The sequence below is a fragment of the Mobula birostris genome, chromosome 11 (genome assembly GCF_030028105.1).
Source record: "Mobula birostris isolate sMobBir1 chromosome 11, sMobBir1.hap1, whole genome shotgun sequence".
In the NCBI taxonomy this organism is placed as follows: domain Eukaryota; kingdom Metazoa; phylum Chordata; class Chondrichthyes; order Myliobatiformes; family Myliobatidae; genus Mobula; species Mobula birostris.
Genome location: NC_092380.1, coordinates 71,235,653 through 71,258,541, shown reverse-complemented (window position 1 = coordinate 71,258,541; position 22,889 = coordinate 71,235,653). Strand labels below are relative to the sequence as shown.

The 22,889-nt window shown below is 39.5% G+C and overlaps 1 protein-coding gene across 15 annotated transcripts in view; it reads right to left on the bottom strand.

Annotated features, from left to right (window-relative positions):
* plekha7b (pleckstrin homology domain containing, family A member 7b) overlaps nucleotides 1–22,889 on the bottom strand; it is a 424,118-nt gene that overhangs the window by 363,065 nt on the left and 38,164 nt on the right. For 3 of the 15 annotated variants that reach the window (XM_072272486.1, XM_072272487.1, XM_072272488.1), the window contains one exon: nucleotides 16,432–16,750. The exons of 9 other annotated variants lie outside the window; for them this stretch is intronic. In XM_072272486.1, coding sequence (XP_072128587.1) covers nucleotides 16,432–16,544 — 113 coding nt within the window. In that variant the 5' untranslated portion in view covers nucleotides 16,545–16,750. Of the gene's footprint in view, nucleotides 1–16,431; nucleotides 16,751–20,363; nucleotides 20,472–22,889 lie in introns of those variants that run through there. 3 more of the 15 variants (XM_072272485.1, XM_072272495.1, XM_072272499.1) reach the window with 3 other exon arrangements.

The window sequence follows — 22,889 nt, the reverse complement described above, 5'->3', positions numbered from 1 at the left end:
GAACTTCAGGCAGGTCTACGTGCCCGAAGACCTCTAAATTTCTCCTTTAAGATCATCTGTGCTGAAGCACCGAATATAAGCCATGCTGCCGTCATGTTACCCTGACCATTCTGCATTTTCTGAAACAGACCACTCAATTATCTTCCCTGCTAATGCCAACTGTTGCCTCCCCTCCCCCAAAAGCAATCTGCCCATCTTGTCTGAACTTGTTCCCAGTTATGAAGTTCTTCCAAGTTTATAAAAACAAGACCTTGTTTATCTCAATATGCCAACTTCTTCTTCTTGTGAAGTTTAATCGTGGTTGGTAGATTAACAGAAAGTGCATTACCACCAACTGAGGTGGAGTGTGGAGCAAAGAAACAGGAGATTTACTTACTAAATCCAACCCCTACCAAAAATAACCTCGATATCAGTAAACCTAATGTTTTTCAGAAAGTCAAATACACATATATAAATATTACCATGGCAGTGGTATCCTATCAAACTTTCCATCTTAAACTGTGTCAGTCCAAAGACCTCATTTTAACAATTCGATGTTTCTTTTGCACCTCATGGGAACTGCATTCAAGAAATATATGCTGCACTGTTTCTTGACAAGTGCACTCCTTACAAATGCCCTTATCACGCATATTAACTCTGAACAAGGAATTATTCAACCGAGTATGTCCCTCCTTTAATACCCATCTCCCAGTTGAGTTCCCAACACTCTTTGAATTTTATATGAATGCCATTCTATTCTTTTTCTTATCCCAACTTGGCTGCTACAATGAGAGAATAGATTTTTTAATTATGCTTTTCACCTCCTCTTTATGCATCCTTAATTTTAAGTCATTGCTTGGCTAGAATGGCAGCTATCTCATTTCCTTCAACCCCAACACTGGCAGGAACCCATGAGAACTGGATACACAAACTTAGACCCTGTAGCCCAACAGATGTTGGCCAATCTCAAGAAGAATGTCTGGCCTACAATTTCAGTATCAGGTTTATTATCACTGGTACGTGTCCTGAAATTTGTTAACTTAGCAGCACTTCAATGCAATACATAATATAGAAAAAATAGTAAATAAATCAATTACAGTATATGCATATTGAATAGATTAAAAATCGTGTAAAAACGGAAATGGTATACAATTTTAAAAGTGAGGTAGTGTTCACGAGTTCTATGTCCATTTAGGAATCAGATGTCAGAGGGGAAGAGACTGTTCCTGATTCGCTGAGTCTGTGCCTTCAGGCTTCTGCACCTCCCAGCTGATCGTAACAATGAGAAAAGACATGCCTTGGGTGCTGGGGGTCCTTACTAATGGACGCTGCCTTTCTGAGACACCACTCCTTGAAGATGCCCTGGGTACTTTGTAGGCTAGTACCCAAGATGGAGCCAACTATATTTAAACCCTCTGCAGCTTCTTTCAGTACTGTACAGTAGCCCCCCCCCCCCCAATACCAGACAGTGATGCAGTCTGTCAGAATGTTCTCCGTGGTACACCTATAATATCTATCTACTTGCCTACAAAGTACCCAGGACATCTTTAAGGAGCAGTGTCTCAGAAAGACACCATCCATTATCAAGTACCCCTAGCACACAGGGCATGCCCTTTTCTCATTGTTACAATTTGAAAACTGAGAATGAATCAGAACACAGAAGTACACAATCCAGGCATACTTCGACCCATTCCAAAGCTAAAATGATAGCAACCATCTCAGATGTGAATGTTAATACTTCATCTGATAGTCACTTCTTAATAGCCACCTGAAACTTTTGAACAAAGAAAAGCACCTGAACCACCTGTCACTGAATCTTTAGAATCATCTGCATGAATATGTAAGAAGCCAAAACACCTGCCTTGTATATATTGCTGAACTACCTGAGCCACTGATATCCAATTAATCTTAAATCAACCACAGGCAAATGTAAAAACCATGGAGGAGTGACAGAAAGGGGTACACTGGGACCTTATTTCACATTAAACCACCCATTCACTTTCCATCCACCCAAAATTAACTGGGCCATCAGTTAATCGGGGCAGTCACTTATTTGGGACAGTTCTTAAAGAACAAAACACAACTGAGAAAATAGCCAGAACTCCTCTTGTTTATTTGGGGCACCACGCTACTTAATTGGAACAGTTGCCAAACAGTTTCTAACTAGCATCCGTTGTGTACACTTGTGTGGCTGTTATACTCTACAGCTTAGAACAAAACTGTTATCAAATAGTTCCAGTTGCATGTGTTTATGTTCAAAAAGCAGTGATTTTTGTCACCGATAGTTGATGAGAAATGAGCATTAAAACAATTCAGAACTGTTTTGCTCACTTCTGGTGTGAAGTATTCAGGCTTGGAGATGCCAGAAATGGCCAGGAGTGAAAATGAAACAATTTCACTACTTCAGCAAGTTGGGAACGATGAAGAATTTGAAGCTATCAACAATCATCTTGAATGTCACAATAAAAATGAAGACTTGGAGGATGTAATCATCAAAAGTATTGCATTAAGGCAATCCATTATGTGCACTGGGTGTGTCTGCTGAGTTTATTAATTTACAGTCAATCAAAAGAACACAGCAGCGTACACGATGAATTTCTCTGTCAATAACTAATAGGAACCAACACAGTTTTATAGTACTGCAATAGTATAGGTTCTGTATTTTATTTAAATACATAATTTTTTACTCAGTTAAGCGGTGGCTTGTATTTTTCATACATTTAACTACTTCCATGAAACTTCAGCTAATTGTGGCAGCTGCTTTATTGGGCCAAAATGGAACAGTCTTAATGTGTCCCAATTAGCGGAATCTACTGTACTGGAATCCTCCTACAACTTGAAATGAAGTTTGGAAAAAAAAACTTATCATTTAGGAATAGTTTTTATTATTAATCAATAATTTTGATCAGCCATGGGAAGAGTGTCCAATCTCTTCATTCCCCACGCTGAGTTATGTGACTGCTTGTCAGTACAGTACACCTCCAGCTGATGTCATCAATTTCAGTAGAGCTCCAACTATTAACATTCCTAGACAGAAAATGGTTCAAGCATTTTCCCAGACATTGCACAAAGGCATTTTCATCTGCAATGTATTCTGTGAGCAGTATTCTTCTATACAGCGTACGTTTTCTCCTTTCCCATACTCTTCCCTAAACACTCTCAGCCAAGGATGAGAACAAGCCACTTGGCTACCAGCCAGTTCAGTTAATAGCTCCACAAAGGTGTACTGAAGATTAGGTGTCACTTACAACTCCTGCCTAAATTTATGATAGTTGTGGGTTTTAAGTTCCATTGCAGTGACAGCACGTTTTCTTGGCCAAAACTTCAGAACAATAACAACAGATGCTGAGACAGGAGTTCACTCTGTGCTCTGCACGAAATGTGCAATTTAATAACAGGTATTAAATTACATTACTGAAATTAATTTTCAACTTCCATAAACAAAATTTTCAGAAACTGAGCTCAGAATGCAAACATTATTAATTGCATTTTAAGGATCAAAAAAGAAAGGTGTATATTTACTGTTGTGGAGATCCTCCACTCAGCAAGCTGCCTCGTCAAAAATCTTCCTTCAGTTATGTGCTATAGGGGTATTGAAACAAAACTTCATGGCATTTTTAAAAAGTTTCTTCCCCCAGACTGTTAATCTGATCAAACATTCTAGTTAGCCCTCCCCCCATCTATTAGCTCAGTCACTGCTCTTAGTACTTTAAACTATGTTTTATAATGCTGATATTTTAAATACATGCTGGTATTTATGCCCAGATCATTCCATATTCATATTTTCACCTTTTCATTTTTCATACAAGTCTTTATAATTGTTGGATTTTTTTGTTGCATGTCACATCAACACACCACAGCAAAACCCTAATTGGCAATTAAAATAGATCCTTGATAAAGATGATCTTTAAGCTAAACCAGAACCCTGTCATTTCTAACAGATGAAAAGTTCCAATTTATTTTTTTTGAACTGCAAGAGTTAGCAATAGTATTTTGGATAAGATACATGCCTTAACATTACTAATTAGACATGTCTGCAGGACCATGCTTTGCCTGGATTGGCAGTTACGTTTCCTCTATTACTACAATAATTATAAATCATAAAGTACTAAAAGTGAAAAATGCTTTGGAACATCTTTTAGTCAAGAGATACTACAGCGACAGAAACTGATGAAGAATGTTAACTCAAGGATGTGTGGAAATCCCAAGGTCAAAACACTGCAAAAATTTGTTCATTTACATTTATTTTGCATGATTGTACATTGTGCTGTCTCTTCAAGGTACATCCCACATTAACAAAGAGATCCATATGAAGCAGCTTTCTCACTTTCCAGAAGTACACTCATATGCTATGTCAATGTTCAGCAAACAGGAACCATTAACAAGGAATTTGAAATGCTTTAACTAGGGGCAGGTTTAGCACTTATCCGAAAGTACAATCATTTTATAAAATGCAGTTTTCCTTCCAGCTGAAAATACTTAAATTGAATATTCATCACATTCAAACATCCAAAATAGTTTAAAATTATCAGATTGTCACCAAGAACTAAACAAGTTATGATATTGCAGCAATAAAAAGTTATCAATTTTTATTGCTTTTGGGACAAAGATGCACCAAAATTGCATAGTGAAGCACCCACATTCTAACATCCTTGGTCTATACTGGTAAAGGTGACTTTCCACACTCGAAAGGAAAAAAAAGCAGGCTGAAGAAAATTGATCTACAATTCTGCTTCTATGATGTGGATACAGTTTTAACAATCTAAATTAAAAGGCAGGATGCCAGTAGCTTAAGACCATCATGCAGTAACCAAAACAAATACAGAGCAAATGAAGGTCCCTGTCTATATGCCTTAAATGTCCATCTGAATGTGGAAAAACAGGGAGATACAGCTCTGGCTTAAAATCTCAGCAACGTCAACAATAAAGAACCCGCTCATACCATGCATTAAAGTTTCAACATGAACTACAAACAGAAATCTTAGCAACTAAGCAATCAGCATAACACGGGTAACTCACACAAAGTGCTGGTGAACGCAGCAGGCCAGGCACATCTATAGGAAGAGGTATAGTCAACGTTTCAGGCTGACATCCTTCATCAGGACTAACTGAAAGAAGAGACAGTAAGAGATTTGGAAGTGGGAGAGGGAGCGGGAGATCCGAACTGATGGGAGAAGACATGAGGGGGAGGAATGTAGCTAAGAACTGGAAAGTTGATTGGAAAAAGGGATACAAGGCTGGAGAAGAGAGAGGATCATGGGATGGGAGGCCTAGGGAGAAAGAAAGGGGGAGAGGAGAGAGAAGCACCAGAGGAAGATGGACAGCAGGCAAGGAGTTATTATAGTGAGAGGGACAGAGGGAGGAAAAAAAAGAGAAAAAGGGGAAAAAATAATAAATAAGGGATGGGGTAAGAAGGGGAGGAGGGGTATTAACTGAAGTTAGAGAAGTCAGTGTTCATGCCATCAGGTTGGAGGCTACCCAGACGGAATATAAGGTGTTGTTCCTCTAACCTGAGTGTAGCTTCATCTTGACAGTAGAGGAGGCCATGGATAGACATATCAGAATGGGAAAGGGACGTGGAATTAAAATGTGTGGCCACTGGGAGATCCTGCTTTCTCTGGCGGACAGAGCGTAGGATCCAGCATCCGCAGATTTCCTCGTGTTTGTGTTTTTAACACAGGTAACTCATTAGATGAAGGTACTTCAACAGATTCTCATTTGAGAAATTAAAAATAAATCAATGTGACAAGTAATGATTCATCAGTTGCACAGAGCTAGACTAATGGTCAAGTGCTTAAGTAGCTGTGGTTCAATATGACCCATTCAAAGCTCAGGGGCAGTCTCCGGGGCTGTTGTTTGACATATTTTGACCTAAACTCTATTTGGTGACTACATGCAGAAACAAGATATTAACAAAATACAGCTCATGATTACCTTTAACAACCTGTTTGCTGAAATGCTGCCTCAACGATATTCAATTTTGGGGAAAGAAAAAAATAACACGTTGAGCAGCTCTGTAACCTGCATTCTCTCACCAATTATATTTGGGTGGATAGATCATTTGTGGTTCTCATTTAAGTCTCAAACATAGATTGTAAATGTCAGCAACTTGAGTGTATTGCTGAGAATAGAACAAAATTGGAAGGATAAAAAGCAATTTTAGGAGGTCAAAGCAGATGCTGTTCAGTCCTACTATGAGACTCATTTCATCAGGCATTGAACAGTTTTCCTGTTGCGATTCAAACATTCCAAGAGAAAAGGAATTCCCTTAAAATTGATACCAGAGAGATTGGTTTAGGTCAGTCATTGGCATCAAGTTCAAGAAGTCTTCGTCCCTAGATTACAGTAACAAAAAATAAACAGATGAACATTTTAAATTGCAGTTACACAGCCATATTGTTAACAGCATCTTGCATTAAGAGTTAACTGGAATCTTAGTTCTGGAATACAAGCCTTGATCCCACATTTGACCATGGTCAAGACCTGAATTTTAACCAATAAAACCCAATGACCTCCTTAATATGCAATTATCTGTTTCCACAGCTAAGCTTACTTCATGCAATACCATCAAGCCAAAATAAATCTAAGGAATGACTTTTTGCAAAGAGAGGATGTGGAACTCTACCCCAAATCTGGGGTTCAATACAGAACCAAGTTCCAAAGCAAGTCATGAAGACCAAGTCAGACTAACTTCTGTGTCTCTAATTTGAGTGAGATAATCTTATCCCACAATACAGAGATACCAATAATGGAACATAAATATGCCCAGACTAGGGGAGGAAATGAATAAAATCAACCTGGAGTGCTTTCTGGTGCAAAGAGTTCATGTTGTTGAAAGAAGATCAAATCAGGTTCAATGTTTGAACAACTCCCATTCAATCTCCCTTCTATTCCCACAAACTAAAATACAGACAGTGCTGAAAGACACATAACCAAAACCAACAGGACAAGTCTTAAAATCTCTTGGTCCTATTTCACCATTCCACTAGATCAAGGCTGATCTGTACCTCAACTCTACATCACCCCATACAAGCCCTTTGGGCTTTGTCCGACAAAACACTCAATTTTTACAATTTCAACTGGCTTGGTAACAACAGGGCACCAAGGAGGGAATTTCACATTCCCACTAGTTCGATTTCACTAAAATTATTTGGCTCGACAAAGGGAAAGCATTGGTCAGAGAAATGATTTAGACAGAATAAAGGATCTATAATTGGAACATATTCTTAAAAATTACAAGGACAATTGCTATTCAGATCTTAAAACCATTAAACAATTGTCCTTTAAGTAAATACTGACTTTTCATGGGTGCAACAAACCAGCCCCTTAGAGAAGCCTTTACTAAATAAAGACAATGCATGCAATTAAAAAATATACACACTTTTAATTAATTCATTAAGAAACCTATCTGAAACATTACTATCAAGCATTTCAGAAATTTGTCACTGCAGTACGTTAAACCACGCTGGCAGTGTGATAACCAGTTTCACAAACAGAACTTGTGCATCATTTGAACATGAACTTGTCAGCATATTGAATAATTCATATTACACCATGGCTCAGTGCGAAGGAAACTAAATACAGACAGACTACTATATTACAAACAACATTATCAGATTAATTTTCAGAAACCTTTATAAACACATAATACAAATGGACACAATGGTTCAATTAAACAATGTGCTTTTATCAAGTGCCACACACTAAAATGTAGCTCTGTTCGATCTTCTTTCTGTATTGAATTAATTATTCTCAGGGGCACAGGCAGGGTGACTCAGTATGCCCACAAGAAAATAATCTCAGGGTTATATCTGGTGACATGTGTACTTTGATCATAAACATACTTTGAACTTTGAAAAAAAAAGTAACCAATATTAGAGAACCTTAATTTCCAGGCACAAGGAGTTTTTAAACTGTGTGCAACCTTAAACTATTTCCCCTTCCGCCAGGACTCAATTTACATAGCTTGAACTTTGTATTTGTACATACATTCTTCTTTGCTTCATCTCAGCAATTGAAATCTTCTCTCTCAAATTTGCTTTTCTCAGTTAATTTAATTTTATTGCAAATTCTCCAACAACCCACATCAATTCAGAACTAATTTAACAAGCAAGCTGCAAACTTGCACCAGAATTACCTACATAAAACTGCCTGTAAAAATGCCATAAACTTGTTAATGTTATGGTTCATGAACTGTGAGACCAAAAAACAAGTGCTGAACAGTCCACAATGGAATGACTTCAATAAAAGCTTTAATAAACCCCAAGATAGTTAAACAGCAAAATTTGCACACCTTACTATTAAATATTCCAAGCTAGAAAGGAGAGTAGCACAGTGCTCTGTCTTTTTATCTGTAGACTTTTGCCAGAAGGAACTATTTTAAAACACTGCACCTCCTCAGATATCAACAGAATTTCATTTTGCTCCTTGGTAGCAATTCAGAACATTCTCTAGGAGTTTAAAACCTGACCAGGTACTGCTTTGAGGCAAATTTTTACCATATGATTCCTCCATTTAGCTTTTGTAACCTTTAATTCCTCTGACAACAACCTAGGAGTGACCATGAAGTATCACTTTGCAGTCCTGAAAATTCAACTTAATTTCTCTTTTCTGAGTAAGTATCACAATGTGCAATACAACAGGAGTGCAGTTAGAAGTGTGGTGTTTCGGATAAAACACCTTAAGCAAGATTCTCTCAGAGGTGTACAAGGCATACAATTAGTGCAAAAAGCAGTGGGTTATCCCCTGAATCCTGGCCAATATTTATCCCACATTCATGACTTGAAAACATCTTGTCATTATCACTTTGCTAGGTGTGAACTCATTATGCACAATTTATTCATCATTAAAACATGTTAAATTTATACCAGCACCTTCAACTGGTTGCAACTCATTTTGCTAGACAGCTGCCTTGATGTACATTTAACACTAAAATCTAACAGCAGCATTCATTCTTTAAACTGCAAAGTGTCAAGATTTTGCTTTATTCTTTCATCATACATCAAGAAAATTGAAAAGACTAGCATACTGCCCATCAAGAAATAAACCAATGCAAAACTCAGAGTCTGCCATCTAAGCCCTGGAGAGTATTTTGCCTGTTGTAGAATAAAACAAAACTGGGTGTGGTCTTCCATTTTACTGACCAAACTGCCTTGATCTTCCTATAGAATGTCATAATAGAGTCAAAGAAAATTACTGCACAGCAACAGGCCTTTCACCCCATCTAGTCAGTGCCGAACCATTTATATTGCCTCGTCTCATCGACCTGCACTCAGACCATAGCCCTCCATAACCCAGCCATCCATGTACCTTTCCAAACTTCTCTACTTCAACTTTGAAGAGATTGCATGCAGCACTTGTGCTGACAGCTCGTTTCACACTCACAGATCTGAGTGAAGTTTCCCCTTATATTCCTCTTAAACTTTTCACCCTTAACCCATGACCTCTAGTTGTAGCCCCACCCAAGTTCAGTGAAAAAAGCCCCATCTTTACCCCTCAATTTTGTATACCTCTATCAATCTACCATCAACCTTCTACATTCTACAAAATAAAGTCCTAACCTATTCAATCTTTTCCTATAACTCAGGTCCTCAAGTCCCGGTAACATCTTTGTAAGTTTTCTCTGCACTCTTTCAACCTTGTTTACATCTTTCCTGTAGGTAAGTGACCAAACCTGTACACAATACTCTAAATTAGGTCTCACCAACAACTTACACAATTTAAACATAACTTCAATACATTGATTTATGAAGGTCAATGTGCCAAAAACTCTCTTTATGGCCCAGTCTACCAGTGCCACCACTTTCAATGAATTACGGATCTGTACTCCGAGATCTCTCTGTTCTACCACACTCCTCAGTGCCCTAAAATTCACTGTTTGGTCCAAACGAAATGCAACACCTTGCACTTGTCTGTATTAAAATACATCTGCCATTTTTCCAGATCCTGCTGCAGGCTTTGATAGTCTTCCTTACTATCCCCTTCAGCCCCAATCTTTGGGTCATCTGCAAATTTGCAGATCTAGTTAACCACATTATTATCCAGATGATTGATATAGATGGCAAACAACAATGGACCCAGCACCTATCCCTGCAGCTTTCCACTAGTCACAGGCCTCCAGTCGGAGAGGCAACCATTTACTACCACTCTCTGGCTTTTCCCACAAAGCCAATGTCTAATCTAATTTACTACCTCATCATGAATGTCAAGTAACTAAATCTTCTGGACCAACCTTCCATACAGGATCTTGTCAAATGTCTTGATAAAGTCCATGTAGATAACATCCAGTGCCTTACCTTCATCCAATTTCCAGGTAGTTTCGAAAAACTCTAAGATTGGTTGGACATGACACACAAAGCCATGTTATCCTTACCTTTATTCTGATAGGTGTATACAAGCTTTCTACTCTCAAAATTTCACTTTTGAAGACCTCCCACTTACCAAGTACACCTTAGCCAGAAAACAGCCAGTCCCAATCCACACTTGCCACATCCTTTCTGATGCCATCAAGATTAGCCTTTCTCCAATTTAGAAAATCAACCCGAAAACCAGACCTATGCTTGTCCATAATTACATTGAAACTAATGTTTACTAGATGAAAAGTGTTCCCCCACACAAACTTCTGTCACCTGCCCAGTCTCAATTCCTAATGGGTATCTGAAGACCACTATTGGTTACTTAGCCAAGGGAAAGCAGGGTCACTGTATCAAACTAAGGCTAGATCAACTAGTTAAATGGGAAGAAATTTCTTTGAACGGTAGTGAATCTATAAATTTCTGTACCCCAGAGGGCTGTGGAGGCTCAGAAAATCACGAAGAAGCATAATGCTCACCAAGTCAATAATTAAAGGGATCAAGTTTGAAAGTGTTGGTATTGGGATATTGAGAAGGTTCTCTTGCCTTTATGATTAAATCACCCATAAGAATAAAATCTAGAGTCATACAGCATAGCAATAGGCCATTTAGCCCGCAACATGTATTCTTTTTATCCTTATTTTCTACTACTTGGCCTGCAGTATAGTTAGTTTAAGTGATTGACTGGACACTCCTTAAATACTGTTAGCATTTCTGCTTCAACCACTCTCTGGATGAAAAATCCCTCAGATGCCCTCTAAATCTCTTATCCCTTCACCTAAATCTATGTTCTCTAGTTTTATTTGCTTCTGATCAGAAGGTGACACAGTAGCATAGTGGTTAGAGCCACGCTTAACAGTGCAAGCTGTAAGACAGGGGTTCAATTCCAACCGCTGTCTGCAAGGAGCTTGCATGTTCTCTCTGTGAGCGTGTGGGTTTCCTCCAGGTGCTCTGATTTCCACCCACATTCCATCAATGTGCATTGGCGAGCTGAGCATGTGCTACGTTGGCGTTGGCTCAGCACAATCCTCACTGATTTGATTTGATGCAAGCAATGCACTTTACTCAGTTTCCATGTACACGTAACAAATAGAATTAATGGTGGAAGTTTTCTACAGTAGAGTCACAGAACACTACAGCACAGAAACAGGCCCTTCGGCCCACCTAGCCTGTGCCAAACCATTCACCTGCCTACTCCCATTGACCTGCTTCCAGACCATGGCCCTCCAGACCCCTCCCATTCATGTACTTCCCCAAATTACTCTTCAATGTTGAAATCAAACCCACAATCATCCCTTCCACTGGCAGTTCATTCCACATTCTCACCACCCTCTGAGTAAAGAAGTTCCCCTTCATGTTCCCCTTTCACCTTTCACACTTATCTGGTTGTAGTCTCACACAACCTCAGTGGAAAATCCTGCTTGTATTTACCCCATCGATATCCCTCAATTTTGTATACCTCTATCACATCTCCTCTTAATCTTCTATGTTCAAGGGAATAAAGTCCTAATCTGTTTAACCTTTCCCTACAACTTAGGGTCCTCAAGTCCCTGAAGGTGGGTCTTGTGAACAAATTAATTCAAGGGACTGCTTCATCAAACAAATAAAAATAAATGCACACCAGCACCTCGACTTCCTCAGGAGGCTAAAGAAATTTGGGATGTCTCCCTTGACTCTCACCAAATTTTAATCATAGTATCACAACTTGTTACTGCAGCTGCTCTGCCCAAGACCACAAGAAACTGCAGAATTACGTACCTGGCTCAGTACATCATGGAAACCAGCTTGCCCTACATGGACTCCATCTATATTTCACTGCCTTAGGAAAATAGCTAATAGCTAATTTCCCTTCCCATCAAGCAAAAGATACAAAAGCCTGAAAGCTTGTAACTATGAGGCTCAGGGACAGCTTCTATATTACTATTGAACAGACCCCTGCACCCTTGACCTCATGATCAACCTCGTCATGCCTCTTGTACCTGACCATATGTCCACACTACACTTTTACTGAAACACTTCATTCTGCATTCTGTTACTCTTTTCCCTTCTAACACCCCAGTACACTCTTGTGATGAATTGATCTGTGTGGATGGCGCACAAAGCAAACTTTTTCACTGTACCTCTGTATGTGTGACAACAATAAAACAACTTTCCAAAATTTACTGATCTGTCACCATGTAGTACATGGAGGTGAATTTGGGCTACAGCCAACTTTGAGAAGTGTGCTTATAGTCAACAATTAGCCTTCGTTGTCAAATTTCAACAATTTACAGATGGGAGGGGCCACAATGTTGAAACAGCATCGACTACAAAAAAGTTATCTCCATCATGCCTGGGTAGGTTCCACAAAATTACAAATAATCTTATACTTGTTATTAATACTTAGGGATTCTGCAGTGAAAGAACAGGTCATCCAAAGCAGAACAACTCTACACTAATTTGATAGCAAATATCATTGTGCTTCCAAAAATCCCAATTAGATCCTTGCACTCCAAAGAACAGTTGTTCAAGTAATATTTTGTTTAATATCTAGTAAACAAAGACTGAATTCTATATGTTGTGCATACACAATTAAATTACCAGGTTAGCTGCATGCTGGGAACATTGAAGTTCTAGTTTATGATCATTAAATCATACAAATAAATGAAATTTCAGCTAAGTATGCCAATATTGGGGCTCATTTCCTAACGATTCCTACTCACCCTAACCATCCTACACTTAGCAATTCTTGTAATGAATTTCTTGGTGGGGATATGTTCAAACATGGTGATCTGGCTTTAAAGCCATTTACAGAAAAATATTCCATTTTCATTATTTTAAAAAACCTTTACTCCTGTCATCACTAATCATAAATACATGCTCTTACAAGACAGATTCAACCACTGCTCAATTTATTCATCCTATCAAACTGCTTAGTAATTTCAATATTTTAGAGAGATCTTGGTTGTTTCTCTGGAGCAATGGAGGCTGAGAGGAGAACTGATAGATGTTTATAAGATAATTTGGGACATAAATAGAGTAGACAGTCACCATCTTATTCCCATGGTCAAAATATCAATTACCTGAGGGTGTGCACTTAAGGTGAGAGGTGATTGGGGCAAGATTTTTATTTTTTTTAAAAACAGAGAATGGTGGGTACCTGGAATGCGTTGACAGGGAGTGTGTAGATAAAGTGTGGAGGAGAATGCAGCAGATGTTTTTAAGCAGCTCTTGGATAGGTACTGTACACAAATGTGCAGAGAATGGAGGGGTATGAACATTCTGTAGGCAGTAGAGATTAGTTTAGTTAGGCATATAATTTCTACTTTAATTAATTTGACACAACAACATGACCAAAGGGCCTGTTCCTGAGCTCTACTGTTCAATGTTCTAATGTAGTTTTCTACAGAGAATAGGAACCAAGTTTCCCAAAAGACTTCCATGGTGTCACAAATCTACGTCAAATCTCCTTAATTGCCAAACCATTCCTCCCAAACCCCGCCCATAGGGTTCCAAAATTGCACATATTTCAAAATTCCTGAAACCAGTACCTTGCATATAGGTTCAATGCCTTTTCACATGTACTTTCAATTCACTCTGCAGGAAGGAAAATAAGTACCGCAGTTTTCAATCATCATTGTATCTGCACCTTTATTATTGGTACCTCCAAACTCTTGCTCCACTCATTCCTGACTAGTCTCTGTACACCTGTGCTCCACACACCCCACAGACATACTTTGCATTATTTAGCTAACAGCAAATATTGCTTTCAATTCTTCCATGATCACTTTCGGATGACTTGTTCATTGAAATATTCATATAGCATTGCATTTTTTGTACCACTATTATCTAAAAACATTGGCCCTCCTTTAGATTTCCTATGCAAAGCCTGATCCATCATCACCTCACCCTGAAAATCAGAAGGTTATACAACACAGAAGCAGCCAACTAGTCTATGGTGACCATGGCACCTCTACGTAAGCTAGACCCATTAGCCTACCTTTGGACAATAACCTTCTAAACCTTGCTCACTTATACAGAGGTTCATTATTATCAAAGTGTACAATGCTGAAATAAATCTTCTCCAGATAGCCACAAAACCAAGAAAGGAAAGAATGGCGACATGATCATCAACCCCCAAACCCCTCCTCCCCGCACAAAAATAAAGAAAAGCAGAACAGACACATCGACCCCCCCCCCCCAATCCCCCTCCCCCACACACAAAAAATGAGAAAGATCGGGCAAAAAACACAGAATATGTTTTTTAAAAACTAGGATGGAAATAAAGGTCTATATGCAAAACACAGAAAACCTGGGTAATATTCTCCAGGCATTGCGGCAGCCTCTCCCCTCTCCAGTAGCAGAGTGATCCCACCAGCAATCGAAAGGCAGCCTCGCCTCTCCTCTCCAGTAGCAGAGTGATCCTGCGGTGATCAAAAGGCAGGTCTTCCTCTCCAATAGCACAGCCATTGATAAACTCATCTACATCTTTTAAATATCATAACTGCACGCACGTCTACCACTTCCTCAGGCAATTCATTCTATATGCCCACCACGTGGAAAACTTGCCCCTTGTAGTCCATTAAAATTCCTCCCCACTCACCTTGAATCTATGCTCTCTGGATTTAGAATCCCCTATCCTGGGGGAAAAAGTAACTGAAAATCCACCTTATCACCGCTACTCAGGATTTCATAACCCTCTACAAAGGTCGTCTCTCAACCTCCCAAGCTGCAGGAGCCATTTTTTCACAGAAACAAAGTAGCAACCGAACGAGACGCGAGACGAACAATGCTCAAACAATGAGTGCTGGAGAGAGGACTTCCCGGTTTTCCCAATCTGCGGTTGGTTGAATCCGCGCATGCAGAACCCGCGGATAAGGAGGGCCGACTGTAGTTAGTACGATGCAGTACAATCATAGGAAATAAGGAAGCACATTTAATATTATTCTCATCTATATGTAAATTTTAAAGATGTATCTAAATATATCCAATATATCCAATCTCTCTTTATAACTCAAGTCATCGCATTTCAGCAACATCATTGCAAATCTTTTCTGTATCCTCTCCAGCTTACTGTTCCTATAGCTGGGCAACCACAGCAGTACACAATACTCCAAGCACAGTCTCACTAATATCTTGTACCACTGTAACACAACATCCCAGCTCTTGTACTCAATGGTCTTATCAATGAAGCGAGGCGGGTCAAATGCCTTCTTCACCACTTTGTCTACCTACACTCAGTGGCTATTATATTAGGCATCTCATGTAGCCAATAAAGAGACCACTGCATGCATGGTTGTGGTCTTCTGCTGCTGTCACCCATCTATTTCAAATCCGGCCATCATCCTCTGACTCCTTTCATTAACAAGATGTTTTCACCCACAGAACAGCTGCTTATTGGATTCTTTCTTTTTTTTGCGTGAAAATCCCAGGGGATCAGCAGTTTCTGAAATACTCAAACCACCCCATTTGGCATGAACACTCCCAGGTACCCTGTCACCTACTGTGCAACACCTTCCCTAGTTTAGTTCCATTAATACTAAATAGTCACCATATATTTCTGGCCAATATCCATGACTTCGACAATCAGCATTTCTATATATTTAGATACATCTTTAAAAGTTTACATATATAGATGAGAATAATAGTAAATGTTCTTCCTTATTTCCTATGATTGTACTGCATTGTACTAACTACAGTCGGCCCTCCTTATCCGCGGGTTCTGCATGCGCGGATTCAACCGACCGCGGATCCGGAAAACCTGGAAGTTCTCTCTCCAGCACTCGTTGTTTGAGCATTGTTCGCCTCGCGTCACGTTCAGTTGCTACTTTGTTTCTGTGAAAAAATGGCTCAAAGGCTAAGAGGGAGCATAAGGTGCTATCTCTCGCCGAGAAAGTAGAAATCTTAGATCTTTTGAAAAGTGGCATGTTGCTTGCTGAAATGGTCCTCAGCCCTCAACCTCCACAGATCCTGACTCTAGTATTACAGGCAGTTCCCAGGTTACGAACGAGTTCTGTTCCTGAGTCCATTTTTAAGTCGGATTTGTACGCAAGTTGGAACAGGTACGTCTTATATTATTTAGCATCAGTTAGTCAAACGTTTATCTTAGTATATATTTTACCTTTCTATGCATATAAAACACTTAAGAAACGTATGTATTTCAGTAATTAAATCAGTGCATTGTTTAATAATAATTGTAGCTTTCATCAGGGCAGGGCCTTTCACATGCTCCATTATTCTCACTTTATCCTTTAAAATTATGCGGATCGTTGACCGACTGTAGCTTAACGTTTTTCCAATGACAGATGGCGTTTCACCTCTTTCCGATCACTTTATTATTTCCACTTTATTTTCAATCGTGATCATGTTCCGTCAATGGAACAGAAACACTGCGGATTCCGCAGCAGCCGTGGGCGGCAGGTCCTGAGCTCCCCCGGGTCCTAAAGAAAAAATTAAGCCAAATACAAAGTTACACACTCAGTGTTAACAGCAATGACTTAAAATGGCGGACGGCTTTCTCCTTCCTCCGTTCATAAGTTGTTCATAAGTCGGACATTCATAACTCGGGGACTGCCTGTATTGAGCCTCCTCCAAAGCATCATTATTCCCCAAACAATACAGTGTAACAACTATTTACATAGCATTTCCATTGTTTTAGGTATAAGTACTGTAATCTAGAGATGATTAAAAGTATTACTCGATGTTTGAGCATCGTTCGCCTCGCATCTCGTTCGTTCGCTGCTTGTGTTGTGAGTGAGAGGAAGGAGTTTAAAGCTAGTAAGGAATGGCTGGCTAGCTATGTAAAGTGCTACAGCCTCAAGAACTTAAAGATCATGGGCGAATCAGCTTTCCCAGAAGAGCTACGATAGTTGCATCTGTACTGAACATGTACAGACTTTTCTTGTCGTTATTCCCTAAACTATACGGTATAACAACTATTTACATAGCATTTACATTGTATTAGGTATTACAAGGGGTGATTAATAAGTTTGTGGCCTAAGGTAGAAGGAGTCAATTTTAGAAAACCTAGCACATTTATTTTTCAACATATTCCCCTCATACATGTACACACTTATTCCAGCGGTCGTGGAGCATATGGATCTTGGACCTCCAGAAAGTGTCCACAGCAGGGGTGATTGATAAGTTCATGGCCTAAGGTAGGAGATGAGTTATACAGCTCTCATTACATGCATGTGCAGTTCAACTCTGAGTGATTATGCAGAAAGTTTGAGGTTAATAACTCATCTCCTTCTACCTTTGGCTCCCTTTCTCTTCACCATTTACACCTCGGAATTCAACTACTGCACAGTCTTGTCATCTTCAGAAGTTTTCTGATGACTGCCATAGTTGGATGCATCAGCAAGGGAGATGAGGCTGAGTACAGGGCTACGGTAGGAAACTTTGTCACATGGTGTGAGCAGAATTATCTGCAGCTTAATGTGAAAAAGACTAAGGAGCTGGTGGTAGACCTGAGGAGAGCTAAGGCACCGGTAACCCCTGTTTCCATCCAGGGGGTCAGTGTGGACATGGTGGAGGATTACAAATACCTGGAGATACGAATTGACAATAAACTGGACTGGTCAAAGAACACTGAGGCTGTCTACAAGAAGGGTCAGAGCCATCTCTATTTTCTGAGGAGACTGAGGTCCTCTAACATCTGTCGGACGATGCTGAGGATGTTCTACGAGTCTGTGGTGGCCAGTGCTATCATGTTTGCTGTGGTGTGCTGGGGCAGTAAGCTGAGGGTAGCAGACACCAACAGAATCAACAAACTCATTCGTAAGGCCAGTGATGTTGTGGGGATGGAACTGGACTCTCTGACGGTGGTGTCTGAAAAGAGGATGCTGTCTAAGTTGCATGCATCTTGGACAATGTCTCCCATCCACTACACAATGGACTGGTTGGGCACAGGAGTACATTCAGCCAGAGACTCATTCCACCGAGATGCAACACAGAGCGTCATAGGAAGTCATTCCTGCCTGTGGCCATCAAACTTTACAACTCCTCCCTTGGAGGGTCAGACACCCTGAGACAATAGGCTGGTCCTGGACTTATTTCCTGGCATAATTTACATATTACTATTATTTATGGTTTTATTACTATTTAATTATTTATGGTGCAACTGTAACGAAAACCAATTTCCCTCGGGATCAATAAAGTATGACTATGACTAAACTTATCAATTACCTCTGATGTGTTATTAACCTCAAACTTTCTGCATAATCATTCAAAGAGTTGAACTGCATCTGCATGTAATGAGAGCTGTATAACTCATCTACTCCTACCCAAGGCCACAAACTTATCAATCACCCGTGCTGTGGGCACTTTTTGGAGGTCCAAGATCCGTATGCTCCACAACCGCTGGACTAAGTGTGTAAATGTAGGGGAGAGGACTATGTTGAAAAATAAATGTGCTAGGTTTTCTAAAACTGACTCCTTCTACCTTAGGCCACGCACTTATCAATCACCCCTCCTATAAGTAATCTAGAGATGATTTAAAGTACACGGGAGGATGTGCATAGGTTATACGCAAATACTACGCCATTTTATATAAGGGTCTTGAGCATCCTTGTTTTTTGGTATCCGCGGGGGTCCCTGAACCAATCCCCCGCCGATAAGGAGGGCCGACTGTAATACGATTTCCAAGAGATTAAATAAGTGTTATTACATAATGAACAGAGTGCTACCATTCAATGAAATTCTAATGTCTATATCAGCACAACATTGTAGGAAAAGGAAAATTTCAGGAACTTGATTTAATACCGACATTTTGAGACGTATTTAGGAATTCTGATGTTCACAAACAGCGATCATGTTCAAAACTGAAAGTAGGCCCTCCTAATGTTTCAATCAATCTGAAGACTGATTTACACTTCAATATGGTTCACTATCACCTGCCCAAGGGCAATAACTACTGGCCTTACCACTAACACCCACATCTGATGAAGACTGAATTAAATCTATCCATAAATCAGACTGCCCCAGCACTTTACTGGTGCCTAGTCAGTTGAATTTGAGCAGCTTTTTAGCAGAGCCTCAGTCTCTCCAGGACTTGTAAGGTAAAAAGGCAGAGAAATGAGATTTAAAAAATAGAGAAAGGAGTGGAAGCACTAAACCAGCATAGTGTAGCAGAACCTGGTCTTGCAGGCAGCAGCTTTCCTGCCATTCTATATCTGTCTGAGAGACGGACAATCTGCAAAAGGTGCCTTAGGGAACTGGAACAATACCACCAATGCTGTCTCTGCAAAATCCTCCAAATCAGTTGGAAGGATCAATGAATTACCATCGATGTTCTCTCCTACACCAACATCCAGGTATTGAGGACCTGGTGAGAAACAGTCAGCTACAATGAGCAGAACAAGACTCCAAAAACAGAATTTCTATTCAGAGTTCAGACATGAAAACGGAGACTACCAGGCAAACAAAAATTCTAGCATGTACTCCAAATGCCTCCTTGAATAAGTACATCTCCTCAACCTCCTTTTGAATGCCTGGTCTATCAGTGCTCAAAATAGAGCAAGAGCAGTTGGAATGACATTGAAAACTTCAGTTTGATGCATTGGGAGCACAGAGAGGCCCTACATAATCATGGAAGCAACATACTATTACAAATTATCCACATGCCATGGAGCAAGACAATTCCTACCCAGTCTGTGAACAATAAGCTTCAACTTCTTGAAGAGCTGATCCCTTTAGTTTAATGGTACATTAGCACGTTCTCTCACTATTGCAGCAGAGAACAGCATCAGTACTCCTCTCCAGAATTCCCCTGTCCACTATTAATAAAATACATTATATTTCCTGATGTGCCAGAGTTTATTGTTCAGCCTCCAGTTCAATAATGGAGTCAAATCTCCTCGAACCACAAACACATTTGACAGTTGTGTGCCCTGGATCACAATGATGTACTGGAGCTCCCACATAGCACCGTTAAAATATATTTATAATCTAATTATACCATGAAAATCAGATTATTTTTCTTACTTTTATTTCTTTACCCACAGTTCAACCCCATTTCAAATCTTAGAGATAGAATGGATCTTAACCACTTACCAGATAATCAACTAGCTTCTTTGCCCAAATCACAGCACTACTGAAAGACGCACTCACTTTTACTGAAAGCATATAAAGCAGAGAACTGACAGACGAGAAACTCCCTGGTTAGTCACAAATTAGCTACCAGACTTGCATTGACGTCAGCCACTGTTGAGTCACTCCTCCCGCCTACACTCACTTTTGCACCACCCCCATTCTACCAAAGCTCACACTCTGAAGATCAATTGCTTATATCACCTGAATTCAATTGACCGGTATCCAATAGTAACAGGCTTCCAAAATTACAACTTGCTGTGCCACTTTATGGAAATCAGACCCGACACATACACAGCTATTTTATTATCAAACTTCCAAAGCAATGTTAAAACATCAATGTCATTTGTATGTCACCATCAGGATCTCACCATCCCAAAAAAAAAGCTTCAAATGAAAAGCAAATCAAAACAGACCAAGAAGCAATTACTACCACCCACCTTGAAACTCTCAATGAACAATGTTTGGCATCTTTTTTTTTCACTTCAACTCAGTGACTGGAGTTGGAAGTATTTTTAACACCACAAATGTTGGTGCTGTGAAAGAGAAACAGATTCAGCACGTCTACGAAAACATATGAACAATAAACCAGAGATCACAGAATGCGAGGACACATATTGTGTTTTGGACAGAAGAAATGCTTATGTAATCAAAACAGTGAATCATGGGTCAATAGGGTGAGAAAATGATCAAATGCATAGGCAAAGTAAATGAAATAACCAAAGTGCCAATGCAAAAAAGCTACAGAAAGTTTTATAGGATGTCAAGATTCACTATAAGTGGTGCACAATGTACAAAAAGGCAGCATTTTGCTGTGCTCTTGTCAAACCTCACTGAGAAGCAAGCCTTCGATTTTAGGAAATTCCAATGCCAAGTTGACTCGGAAGACATGTTAAATAAATGTACTTAGAAGAAAGACCAGATAAATTAGATCTAGAGTTATGCCAATCAGAATCAAATACCCAAGTGAGCAAGGAGACACCCAATTCTTTGCATAGGAACATGGGATTTTCATTATCATTAAAAATGAATTTCTTCATAATACAAAATACACTTCAAAAGTGATGTGTACAAACTTAATCTGGATATTAGACAGATATACTTGAGAATAATCCCATCACAGAATGCAAAGGATAGGCAGTGATTGGGTTAAAGTGAGTTACCTTAAAAGTTCAAAATGATGGGGCAGATTCAACTATATCATCCCGTTTCTCTGCTTTAATAGCAACATGATGGTCCTCCTAATATCAGAATACTTATTCTAGCTCTTATATACAACAAACTGGAATTTGAACAAAGAATCATAAAGGAAATATCTTATATCACTCCCAGGTCATTCAGAGGACTACTTAGTCCCAGTCCTTAACCCTTTTTTACCCCAATAAGTCTATAAGTATTTCCCCTTCCAACCATTTATTCATTGACGTTAGAGTTTTAGTTGAATCTTCTTCCAGTGCATTGTAGTTCATAAATTGCTGTGTAAAATTACCCCTTTTGTCAATAACTTTTAATCTTGTTAAAAGACTCACCCACTTGACAAAAGATCCTTCACATTGCTTTTACTGTTTTTAATGATAGGTTTGGATGCACCACAGCTTTTAATTGTCAATGGATTATACTGTGTCCGCAGAAGAGCTAGTAATGAGAATCAAGTTGCAAATAAGAATTGAACACATTTAAACAATTTGTATCTGCCCATTGTTGGGGTGATTATAAAATTGGAAAGCCTGGTAGTGTAGCAGTTAATGTGACGCTATTACAGCTCAAGATGGAGGAATTCAATTCTAGCACCGACTTAGGAGTTTGTATGTGTTCCCTGTGATCATCTGGGTTTCCTCCAGGTGCTCCAGTTTCCTCCCAGAGTCCAAAGATGCACTGGTGAGTAGGTTAATTGGTCATTGTAAACTGTCCTGCGAATAAGCTAGGGTTAAATGAACCGGATTTGATCAGGGACCTCGAGGTAAAGGAGCCATTATGAGGTAGTAACCATAATATAAGTTTTAATCTACAATTTGAGAGGGAGAAGGGAAACTCAGAAGTGTCAGTATTACAGTTGAACAAAGGGAACTATGGTGCCTTGAGGGAGGAGCTGGCCAAAGTTCAATGGAACAATACCCTAGCAGGGATAACAGTGGAACAGCAATGGCAAGTGTTTCTGGGAATAATGCGGAAGGTGCAGGATCAGTTTGTTCCAAAGAGGAAGAAAGATCCTAAGGGGAGTAAGGGGAGGCAGTGGCTGACAAGGGAATTAATGGACAGCATAAAAATAAAAGAGAAGTATAACATAACAAAGAAGAGTGGGAAGCCAGAGGACTGGGAAACTTTTAAAGAGCAACAGAAGGTAACTAAAAAGGCAATACGCAGAGAAAAAAATGAGGTACGAAGAAGGTAAACTAGCCAAGAATATAAAAGCTCTTTAGGTATGTAAAAAGGAAAAAAATAGTTAATACCAAAATTGGGCCCTTGAAGACAGAAGCAGGTGAATTTATT